General features: G+C 42.3%; 1 protein-coding gene across 1 annotated transcript in view; it reads left to right on the forward strand.

Moving 5' to 3' along the window:
* Positions 1–12,063, forward strand: part of PIEZO2 (piezo type mechanosensitive ion channel component 2) — a 1,301,103-nt gene that overhangs the window by 833,788 nt on the left and 455,252 nt on the right. The window contains exons 23-24 of the mRNA XM_029587157.1: positions 8,384–8,588; positions 9,241–9,342. Of these exons, the coding sequence (XP_029443017.1) occupies positions 8,384–8,588; positions 9,241–9,342 (307 nt within the window). The remainder of the gene's footprint in view (positions 1–8,383; positions 8,589–9,240; positions 9,343–12,063) is intronic.

Here is a 12,063-nt window from a genome sequence, read left to right on the forward strand (position 1 = left end):
GTGATTTTGATGTTTAGAACACTTTCCACTATTTTTCCTGGCACTGAAGTCAGGCAAACCGGTCTGTAGTTTCCCGGATCGCCCCTGGAGCCCTTTTTAAATATTGGGGTTACATTTGCTATCCTCCAGTCTTCAGGTACAATGGATGATTTTAATGATAAGTTACAAATTTTTACTAATAGGTCTGAAATTTCATTTTTTAGTTCCTTCAGAACTCTGGGGTGTATACCATCCGGTCCAGGTGATTTACTACTCTTCAGTTTGTCAATCAGGCCTACCACATCTTCTAGGTTCACCGTGATTTGATTCAGTCCATCTGAATCATTACCCATGAAAACCTTCTCCATTAGGCTTAATGGTTCGGGTAGTAATTGCCGCATCAAGCAAGTTACCCTGATGCTTGTTTACCCAGACAGCACAGATCATAAGAACATAAGAAATTGCCATGCTAGGTCAGACCAAGGGTCCATCAAGCCCAGCATTCTGTTTCCAACAGAGGCCAAACCAGGCCACAAGAACCTGGCAATTACCCAAACACTAAGACGATCCCATGCTACTGATGCAATTAATAGCAGTGGCTATTCCCTAAGTAAACTTGATTAATAGCCGTTAATGGACTTCTCCTCCAAGAACTTATCCAAACCTTTTTTGAACCCAGCTTCACTAACTGCCTTGTTGGATGTTGTCTAAATGTAAATCCTCTTTTCCAAATTTCCCCCTGCCGTTGAAGCAGAGAGCAACGCTGTATATGCATTCAAAGTGAAATATCAGGCTTAATTGGTTTAGGGTAGTAACTGCCGCAATAAGTAAGCTACCCCCAAGCTTATTTGTTTACCCAGACTGTGTAGTTCAGTCCTTGTTGGTTGTTGTCGGAATGCAAATCATCTTTTCCACAATTCCCCTTGCCGTTAAAGCAGAGAGCAATGTTGGAGTTGCATTATTTGTGTGAAGGCTTATTGAGTAAGGGTAGTAATCTGCAGGTAGTAGCCTCCATTCCAGCAAACCACCCCCATGGCTCTTCTTTTCATTCCCATCCTCTAGCCTTTATGGATCCACAGTGTTTATCCCATGCCCCTTTGAAATCCTTCACAGTTTTAGTCTTCACCACTTCCTCCGGAAGAGCATTCCAGGGATGCACCACCCTCTCCATGAAGAAATACTTCCAAGGTCGCAGGAATATGGTTGCCAATTGTATGGAATTTCTCTGGACAGTTCTGAATTTAGGGTGAGTGTCCACAAACTGGAAGAAGGGCTAAAATATCTATAAATTTTCACTCACTGGCTTTGAGTCCTATAGCTAACATCACAGACATAAAAGCTGGCCCAGCAAACTCACCGCATCATTCTTCAAAATGCATTATGGCGTTAATGCACCCGTTAAGGGGTTTTCACATGCATAAAACACCTTAACGCATGCGATAAGCACCATAATGCAAGATGCGATGCAATTTTTTAAAAGTGGAGGGATTGGGGAGTAGTTGGGGGTGGGATTTCTGCAAAAGTAGGCTGGCTCTAGGGCTGGTACTATAGTAAGCAGCTATTTATACCACTATAGGAGGCCCACCTAGTAACTCGAGGTGAGGTTTAGGTAGTAGTGCAGAGTAAGATATACGAACAAAACAGTACACTCTTGTGAAGATTTGGTGTTCTTCGGAGTGAGGAAAATTGCATAAAGATGAGATTTGTACAATGTTCTCTCAACCTAGCTTGATGTTACCCAGGCAGAGAGTCCATCAAGCTAGGTTGAGAGAACATTGTAGGTGTGTGAATTTGCTCACTCCGAAGGATACCAAATCTTCACAGAGTGTACTGTTCTGTTCGTACATCTCACTCTGCATGTAAAAGTGGCCCCTAACCCCTACACTATTACCTAAACCTCACCTCAAGTTACTAGGTGGGCCTCCTATAGAGATATAAATAACTATCTACTACAAGGGCTTTGTAGATAGTCTGATAGTCTCTTTCTCTCTCTTTCTCTCTGTGCTGGATATGAAAAGTAGGGTTTATTATACTGCATAGTAAGCTTATCATGCAGTATGATAATACCGATGCAAAGCTGTAAGTTACCAAGTGGCATAGTAAATCCCTAAACATACCCCTTTTTCTTAGCACGGGCGTTATTAAGACTTTTTGATAAACCTAGGGGTCAGGTTGTCAGTAATGAGTCCACACTAGCTGTGATATGACCAGGCAGCCCATGCAGCCCAGCCAGTTGCAATGTCTGGAAGATCCTGCATCCCCACCTGATTTTCTGGCCACTGGTGAGGCTCTTGCTCTTAACTTAGAAGCTAAATACAAGATTGCAAATACACACTTATCCAGCCACAGTGCTGGTGTAACCTCTGGACAGAGATCCTTTTTAGGAGTCAACAGGGCACACACACAATACTAGGAGCTGAGTGGCATTCCCATGGTGCTCAATCTTTTCAGGCCTAGTCCTGCAGGATTCTCTGTGGGGGATGGGGTGGGGGATATGGGGTCTGGAGATAACCTCCTGGGCCCTATCATTAACTTCTTAAGTGCCAGTAAACAAACTGGACACATAGCTTGTGTTCCAATACAACTTTATTGACGATTTGGCATAAACTTAATTTATGGTACTCTATAAAAATGTCTTCTAGATGAAATTCTTAAAATCAAATGGTTAAATAAATGAATCTGTGATTCTTAGATCCCTTAAACTGATCCTTTGGGTCCCTCCATTCAGGATTAGAATTTTGAAACTTCCCTGGTTTAATATAAATGTTGGGGTTGTCTTTCCAATGTAAACTCCTGATTCAAATACTTTGGAGTCGTTTACTAGACATCAATTTCTTCACATTTCCTCTTCTTTTTTTTTTTTTTAATTTTATTTTTAATTGCATTTTCATTTTATTACAAACAGAATAATATCTATAGGATGATACCATCCTATAAGGAAATACAAAGGAAAACTAGATAACAAATACAGCTAGTATATATTGGAGCTAATTTAAGGAAAATTCCAAAAAGGAAACTATGTTGTCAATCCACATTTATCTTTACATTCCCCCCCTGTCAGTTCATTAGATATCAGGAGAGTGCATCCAGAAACAACCTAAGTTTTTCTGGGGAACTGAAGACATATCTATTGTCCCCATGTTTAACAAAACATTTACATGGGTATTTTAGATTAAATTGTAATCCTTTTTCCAAAGCCTCAGCCCGCATCTCAATAAATTTCTTCCTGCGTAACTGTGTTGTGCGAACAACATCTGGAAAAATTTGCACGGGGTACCCATAAAAATCTTCACATTTCCTCTTCTTTTCTGAATCTGTTGTACTGCATGGGCCAAGATGGTGGGTTACCCCAGACTGTACCACAGACTGTTCTCTCCTTTTCTTCACCATGCACACGTGATACTGGATAGGTATCTCACCTTCTCTAATACTTCTGGTATGCTGGCACTGGCCTTCTTGGGCTGAGAGAACCAGATTGGAAAAATAAAACTAGTTCCCAAACAAAACAGAAAGGAGGGGTGGGAAAATTTCCTTTCAGCTTAAATTCCACCAGGGAAAAAGTCAGAACAATTCTACCCAAATAGGAAGAATTCAGAAAGTCTCTCACGTCTCCAAAGTTCCTAGTCCCATTGACTGTGGCCTAGGATTTTTCCTGTAAAAATGAACTGAAAAGAAACACTCCTCTCCCTCCAAATTTTAACTAAAAAATGTCACAACTCCTTTAGTGGTTTCTGTCTCATACTGACACAGGAAACAATTGCAGCAGCTTCACACGAGGATACTGTAACATGGAGGGGGTGCACTTTCCTTCTCTCAATGCCTAACCTTTCTACAAGGCCACACATTTATAGATATCCCAATGGGGCCCTGCGCTACTTTTCCAGCAGCCTGGGAATACACCTGCTGCTCATCTGGCACCTACCCAAACCCTACCTCAATCTAGCCTTTGACTAGCATCTGGACCATTCTCTGGGGCTGTTCTACTTATGCGATGTATGGCTACAAATCCCTGACCCCAAGAGAAATGTTTTTTTTTTTTCCTTTTCACATTTTTGTTGTAGCTCTCTCACTTTGTGTATGCAACTCTTCACACTTCATATTTATGTGCCTCCACATATAGGACCCTGCCTTTGAGGTTGGTCTTCCCTCTCTCACCCTTATCCTGGGCTATCCCTATTCTCATTCCTATTGTCCTCTCCCTCATTTCTTTCTCCCTCTTCCCCAATCCCCAAGGTCTTCTCTCCATTAGTCCCAAGCCCTCCTTATCTGTCCTCTGTTCCACTCTCCTCCATCCAACCATAGTCATCTCTGCCTCATTCTCTCTTCATCATGGGTCCTTTCTCCCTTTCCATCTGCCTAATAACTAGGCATCTCTCCCTCCATCCTGTATCTTCTTTACCTCTCCATCATCCACCTCTTTCCTTGGTCCTCTCCCTCTCCCTCCCCCTTCCTATATCCTTAGTCTTCTCTCCCTCAGTCCTTGGTCCTTCCCCTCTCTCCTCCTTCTTTTAACCTGGAGAAGAGATGACTGATAGGAGATAAGATAGAAGTCTACACAATCACAAGTAGTGTGGAACAAGTAAATAGGAAATGGTTATTTACCCTTCCAAGTAGTACTAGGACTAAGGAACACTCCATAAAGCTAATAGGTAGCTCATTTAAAATAAACTGGAACATGTATTTTATCATTCAGTGAGCAATTAAACTGTTGAATTAATTTGTTGCCAGAGGATATGGTGAAAGAAGTTAGCATAGCTGGATTTAAAAAGGGTTTAGACACATTCCTGGAGGAAATGTCCATAATAGGGATGTGAATCATTTTTTGACGATTTAAAATATCGTCTGATATATTTTAAATCGTCAAAAATCGTTAGGGCCACGATACAATACCAATTCCCCCGATTTATCGTCAAAAAATCGTAAATCGGGGGAAGGGGGAGGGCAGGAAAACCAGCACACTAAAACCCCCTAAAACCCACCCCCGACCCTTTAAATTAAATCCCCCACCCTCCCGAACCCCCCCCCAAATGCATTAAATTACCTGGGAGTCCTCCGTAGCGGCGGTCCGTGGCTAAATCGGGGGAAGGGGGAGAGCACGAAAACCGGCACACTAGATCGTGAGGTCTGCAGCCGGCGCCATTTTTCAAAATGGCCGCCACAAAATGGCGGCGGCCATAGATGAAAATGATTCAACGCAAGAGGTCGTTCCGGACCCCCGCTGGACTTTTGGCAAGTCTTGTGGGGGTCAGGAGGCCCCCCCAAGCTGGCCAAAAGTTCCTGGGGGTCCAACGGGGGTCAAGGAGCGATTTCCTGCCGCGAATCGTTTTCTGTACGGAAAATGGCGCCGGCAGGAGATCGACTGCAGGAGGTCGTTCAGCGAGGTCCGGAAATCTCGCGAGGGTTCCGGACCTCGCTGAACGACCTCCTGCAGTCGATCTCCTGCCGGCGCCATTTTCCGTACGGAAAACGATTTGCGGCAGGAAATCGCTCCTTGACCCCCGCTGGACCCCCAGGAACTTTTGGCCAGCTTGGGGGGGCCTCCTGACCCCCACAAGACTTGCCAAAAGTCCAGCGGGGGTCCGGAACGACCTCTTGCGTCGAATCATTTTCGTCTATGGCCGCCGCCATTTTGCGGCGGCCATTTTGAAAAATGGCGCCGGCTGAAGACCTCACGATCTAGTGTGCCGGTTTTCGTGCTCTCCCCCTTCCCCCGATTTAGCCACGGACCGCCGCTACGGAGGACTCCCAGGTAATTTAATGCATTTGGGGGGGGGGTTCGGGAGGGTGGGGGATTTAATTTAAAGGGTCGGGGGTGGGTTTTAGGGGGTTTTAGTGTGCCGCTGGACCACCAGGTAATTTAAGGCATTTGGGGGGGGTTCGGGAGGGGGGGATTTAATTTAAAGGGTCGGGGGTGGGTTTTAGTGTGCCGGCTCACGATTTTAACGATTATGACGATACTTTACACACACAAACGGCAACAATACGATTCCCTCCCCCTCCCAGCCGAAATCGATCGTTAAGACGATCGAGGACACGATTCACATCTCTAGTCCATAAACCATTATTAGCCATGTAGATCTGAGAAAGCACCTGCTTCCTGTGAGCAAGAAGGACTGGATCTCTTCTTTGGGATCCTGCTGGGTAGTTATGACCTAGATTGGCTACTGTTGGAGACAGGATGCTGGGCTTGATAAAGCTTTAGTTTGACTCAGTATGGCATGTTCTTATTTTCTTACTTCACTCATCCCCAGTCCTTTCTCTCTCATCCCATCTCTAGTCCTCTCCCCATCCTTTCTCCCTGTCTCTCTCTACCCAGTATCCAGTCCTCCTTCTGTCTATCCTAAGTGCTATTTCCCTCACCCCATCCAGGGTCCATTCCCCCTCTTTCCCCAGTCTGCTCTCTCTTTCTTACTCCCCTCATCTTGAGACCTCTCTCTTTCTCTCCCTCCTGAAGCCTTTGGCCTACTCGTTCATCCCCTGCCGCTCTCTCCTTCTTCATCCCTAGTTCTCTTTCCCTTCTCAGTTCCAATTACACCCTCTCCCCATCCCAGAAAAGTTATCCCCATATCCTGGAAGGCTTTTCCTATATCCTCAACCCACCTATGATTCCTGTTACCTTCTGCTTTCCTTCCCCATCCTCACTGCCCTCCTCTTCTGATCCCAGATATACACTGTCCCACCTTTTTCCATCCCTAGTTCTGCTTGGCCTGGTCTTCCCTCCCTTTTCTGTCCCCCTAATTCTCTGTGCCCCTCAGCCTGATTTACCCTCTCTAAGAGGTTGATGGGGAACATGCTGCCAGGTACATTGGTCCCAAATTTGGGACAATCCCCCAAAATTGGGATGTCTGGTAAATTTATACATGTATACTAGCTGACACCTGTGGAAATTCCCTTGAGGCCCCTATAAATTGTTCTCCCCCACCTCCAGTCTCAATACAGTCTGCTTTCACCTCCCAGCAGTCTCAGTACAGCCTGCACTTCCCCACAGCCAGCAAAGCCAGTCCCCCTAGGCCAAGCCCTTCCTCCCAGTTCCAGCATAGCCTGCCCTCCCCCCCCCCCCCCCCCCCCCCCCCCCCAGCTGCCAGACCGAGCCCTAGTCACTCTAGCTTCTGGATATTCCAGATATTGGATTTGTTCTCTTTTCACTGAGTACTACATACAACCTGATAGATAATTATACGTGTGGCATTCAGTTAAAAAAATTGGATAGCCTCCCTCTCACTGCTGAACTGCATCTTAATTATGCTCAGATGTTAGTGAATTAAAGTTTCTAAGACAGTATAGATGTTCAAACTAATCTAAAGTACCTTTATTGGTTTATTTTATATTTATCAGTGATCCTCCAGAGACTACAATTAATCTACTTAGAATAACCCAGTTTCACACATTATAAACTTGTGTTTTGAACTAATTCCTTGTTATTGTATCAAATACATAAATCTGTTGCTGAAAATTTATGAGACATGGTCTTTTACGTGTTTTATGATCCTCTTCTGCTGGAAAGAAAGGGGATGTGGAGTCTGGGCTATGGAAGCTGAATCCTAGATGGTTCTTGGTGTCCTATAGAATCCTCTGCTGGGGCTGCTAGGAGAAGGATGCAAATGAGCCTTCAGCTTCTCTGGTAACTAGAAAGGAGTGTGGAGACTGTGAAACCTCAAACCTAGATGGCTTGTAATGTCAGCTGCTGGGAAAAGTATGCAAAAGTAGTTTTGTAGCTTTCTACAGCTGGAAACTAAGTAAGAGCTATGAAACTTGAAGTCTAGATAGCTCAGGCTATTCTCAGTCTAGAGTTCTCTACTAAAGCTATTGGAAAAAAAAACCTCATTCATGAACCTTCTCTTCTACTGATGCCAGAAATAGTGTAGGGACTGTGAAATCTGATACCTAGAAGGCTCACAGTGTCCTCTAGAATCTTCTGCTGGGGTTGCTAGGAAAAGTATGCAAATAAGCAGTCCAATTTCTTACAACTAGAAAAGTGCAGGAGCTATGGAAGCTTAAGCCTAAACAGCTCATGGTGTCCTCTGTTGGAGCTGCTGGGAGATGAGCCTTCTGGTCCTCTGCTGCATAGACATCACTAAAATGTGTGGCTTTTATTATGTGTATTATATTGTAATCCACCTAGAACAGATAATCTGGATTGTGGCAGAATATAAATTACTGTAAAGAAATAAATAATGTATATAGAAAGATATACACACATACATATGTTTTTTTTTATCCAATTATTTTTCATTTGATGTTCCTATCTAATTTAAGAAGAATATGTGAAAATGAATAACATTTAGGTTTTTTACAGCTTGAGCCAGATCCGTTAACTTTCCAAGAATCCATATTCAAAGACGTATTCATTACTTTCTCACAATGCATCGAATCTCAGTTTATATGTGTCTTAATTCCTACACAGACTTGTTTCCTGTTGTCAGTAAATGTGATTGGTCAGCGGATGGATTTCTTTGCCATGATTCATGCCTTCTGGCTGTTTGCTGTTTTATATCGACGCAGAAGAAAAGCTATTGCAGAGATCTGGCACAAATACTGCTGCTTTCTGGCATGTATCATTACATGCCAGTACTTCATCTGCATTGGTATTCCACCTGTTGCTTGTAAAGGTATGTAAACATCTAGAGATGTGAATCGTTTTCTATTTTTGGATCGTGCTTCCTTTTTCGGCCATCGCAGGAAACTTTTATTTTCCTGCTGTTCAAGCCTTTTTTTTTTCGGGGAAAAATCATTTTTCCCAAAATTTCAGGAAAATCCTGATCATTTTTCAGGCTCTCCGAAACATGTCAAATTGGACAATTTTGTTGAAATTACCAATTCGGCAAAACAAATGCACCTTTATTTATTTATTTATTTATTTGAGGCTTTTATTTACCGACATTCTTTGGGAGTATCACATCGATTTACATTCAACAAGAACTTAGCTTAACATGCTTTACAGGGAACTGTATAAATACAAAGAAATTATAAACTGTATAATTAGTAAATTATGTACAAGGATAAATGGGCCCAGAAAACAAATCGGAAGCCGATCCAGTTAACTGTATAGCAGTAAAGATAGCGAAGATTGGGCTTTTTCCATACACTGATCTTTGCTATCTTTACTACAAGGATAAATCAGCACATCTCTATAAACTTCTCCCTTATATGGTCAATTTATTGCTATTTGGTTTTAGGATTAAGATAAATGTCTTGAAAACTGATGCTTTTTCAGCAATGATGTAATTATTAGAAATTGATTACATTTGTATCTACTCGTAGAATATCCATGGAGATATCCTAGGGCCAATTTTAACTCCAATATAATAAAGTGGCTGTACTTTCCAGACTTCATTGTGAGACCTAATCCTGTCTTTCTTGTCTGTAAGTATTTTAGCACATACTGACTATAATGTGTTTATATTTGTTTTGTATTTTAACTTGTAGATGTCAAAATATCAAACTAATTTCTCAGTCCTTGGAAAGAAAGTATGTTACCTCCTCAATGTGACACTGAAGCAATAATTAGGTCTCTATGTAACTTAGTAATGATGGCAAATAAAGACGAAATGGTCCATCCAGTCTGCCTAGCAATTTGCTTATGGTAGCAACTGCTGTGCCATGCAAGGTACCCCCACGCATTTTGTTAAGGGTAGTAGATGTGGCACCGTGCAAGTTACCCCATGCATTCTAGTAAAGGTAGTAACTGCCGCACTGTGCAGGTTACCCCATGAATTTTGTTAAGAGTAGTAACTGCCGCTCCATGTACGTTACCCCCATGCAGAAATGTTATAATCACACATTTCTTCTTTTTCAACCTTAAGACTTTAGGGATCTGCAGTGTTTGCCCCATGCCTTTTTTTAATTCGTTTTCTGTTCTTGTCTTCACCACCTCTTCTGGATTCACATTCGAGCCATCCACCACACTCTCTGTGAAGAAATATTTCCTGATATTGGTTCTGAGTCATCCTCCCTGGAGTTTCATATCATGACCCCCTTGTTCTATTGTTTCTTTTCCAATGGAAAAGATTTCAAGTTTGTATATTATCAATACATATCGGGTATCTGAAGGTTTGTATCATATCTCCATTGCACCTCCTCTCTTTCAGAGTAAACATATTTAGATCCTTCAGCCTCTCCTCATAGGTCTTTTGAAACAGATGCCACACCATTTTGATCTCCTTCCTCTGAACTGTTTCAATCCTGTCTCTACCCTTTTTGAGATACAGTCTCCAGAACTGACCATAGTACTCCAGAAGAGATCTCAACAAAGACCTTTACCAAGGGCATTATCACCTCCCTTTTCTTGCTGGTTATTCTTCTCTCTGTGCAGCCCAGCATTTTTCTGGCTTTAGCGGCCACCTTTTCACATTGCTTTGCTGCCTTCAAATCACCAAGGTCCCTTTCCTGGACTATGCACATTAGTCTCTCGCCCCCTATCACATACAGCTCTTTTGGATTACACACCTTAGGTGCATGACTCTGCAATTTTGATGTTGAATTGCAGCCAAATCTTTGACCACTATTCAAGTTTTCTTAAATCACTTTTCATTTTCTCTACTCCTTCAGGCATGTCCATGCTATGGCAGATCTTAGTATCATCCACTAAAAGGCAAACTTTTCCTTCTGCAGTGTCACTCTTGAATATATGGAACAGAATCAGTCACAAAACCGATTCTTGATACACTCCACTTAACACTGTTCCACTTAACACTGTTCTCAACAGAGCAGATTCCATTTACTTTTATACATTTTCTTCTGTCAATCAACCAGTTAGTAATCCTCTCTACCACCATTGTACGCACATCCAAGCTTCTCATTTAATTCATGAGCCTCCTACGAGGGACGGTATCAAAACTTCGCTGAAACCAAGAAAAAATCACATCAAGGGCTCTTCCTTGATTCAGTTCTCAATCAAAAAAATCAGATTTGTCTGATAAGACCTTCACCTGGTTAATCCATGCTGCATCAGGTCCAGAAACTCACCTGATTGTAAATAGTTCATTATTCTCTCCTTCACTAGAATCTCCATTAATTCTCACACCCCAGAGGTGAGGCTAACCAGCCTGTAGTTTCCAGCCTCCTCTCTGCTACCACTCTTGGAAAGTGGGACCACAATTGCTTTTCTTGAATCTTGTGGCACTACTCCTGTTTCCAGGGATGCATTGAACAGGTCTTTCAGCAGACCTGCCAGCACATCTCTGAGCACCATTAGTGTCCTGGGGTGTACCTTATGGCCTTGTCCACTTTCAGTTTTCCTAGCTCTTCCAATACCTTCTTTTTTGTAAACAAGGTTGCGTCTACCCCACACTCATCCATGTTCTTGCCAACCAATGCAGTCTTTCTCCAGGGTCTTCTTTAGTGAATACCGAACTGAAGTATTTGTTTAATATCTCTGCTATTTAATCATTTTTCTCAACACATTGCTCTGTGTCTCCTTTCAATTTTGCTATACCACCTTGGGTCTTCCTCCTTTCACTAACATATCTGAAAAACGTTTTGTCACCTCACGTTAAGTCTTTAGCAACTTTCTTCCACTTGACCTTCTTTCCTGATTTCTTTCCTCATCTCCCTCAACTTTGCCAGGTATTCTTCCCTGTGTTCCTCTTTTTGTGAACTTTTGAACTTTTTGAATGCTGTTCTTTTTTCCTTTATTTTTTTCAGCCAACTTCTTTGATAACTAGATTGGTTTCTTTTTCCGTTTACTCTTGTTTACTTTTCTTACATAGAGATTTGTTTCCTTTGAAATAGCTTCTTTTAATTTGGTCCACTATTGATCCACTTCACCCATTTCCCAGGGTTCTAATTCCTCCTCAAGATATTTCCCCATTTTACCAAAGTCTGTATTTTTGAAATTCAAAACTTGTATCTTTGTGTGACTTGTTTCTATCTTGGCTGCAATATCAAACCATACTGCCTAATGATCACTAATGCTCAAGTGAGCTCCTTCTCGGACATTAGAGACATTATCTCCATTTAGAAGTACTCTATAGATAATCATTCCCTCCCTCATTGGTTCCATCACCATTTGTTTAGTAGAGCCCCTTGAAGGGCATCCACTTTCTCTCTATTCTTGAGGATTTTGCAGTAGGGATACTCTAATAC

The sequence above is a fragment of the Rhinatrema bivittatum genome, chromosome 2 (assembly GCF_901001135.1).
Source record: "Rhinatrema bivittatum chromosome 2, aRhiBiv1.1, whole genome shotgun sequence".
NCBI lineage: Eukaryota > Metazoa > Chordata > Amphibia > Gymnophiona > Rhinatrematidae > Rhinatrema > Rhinatrema bivittatum.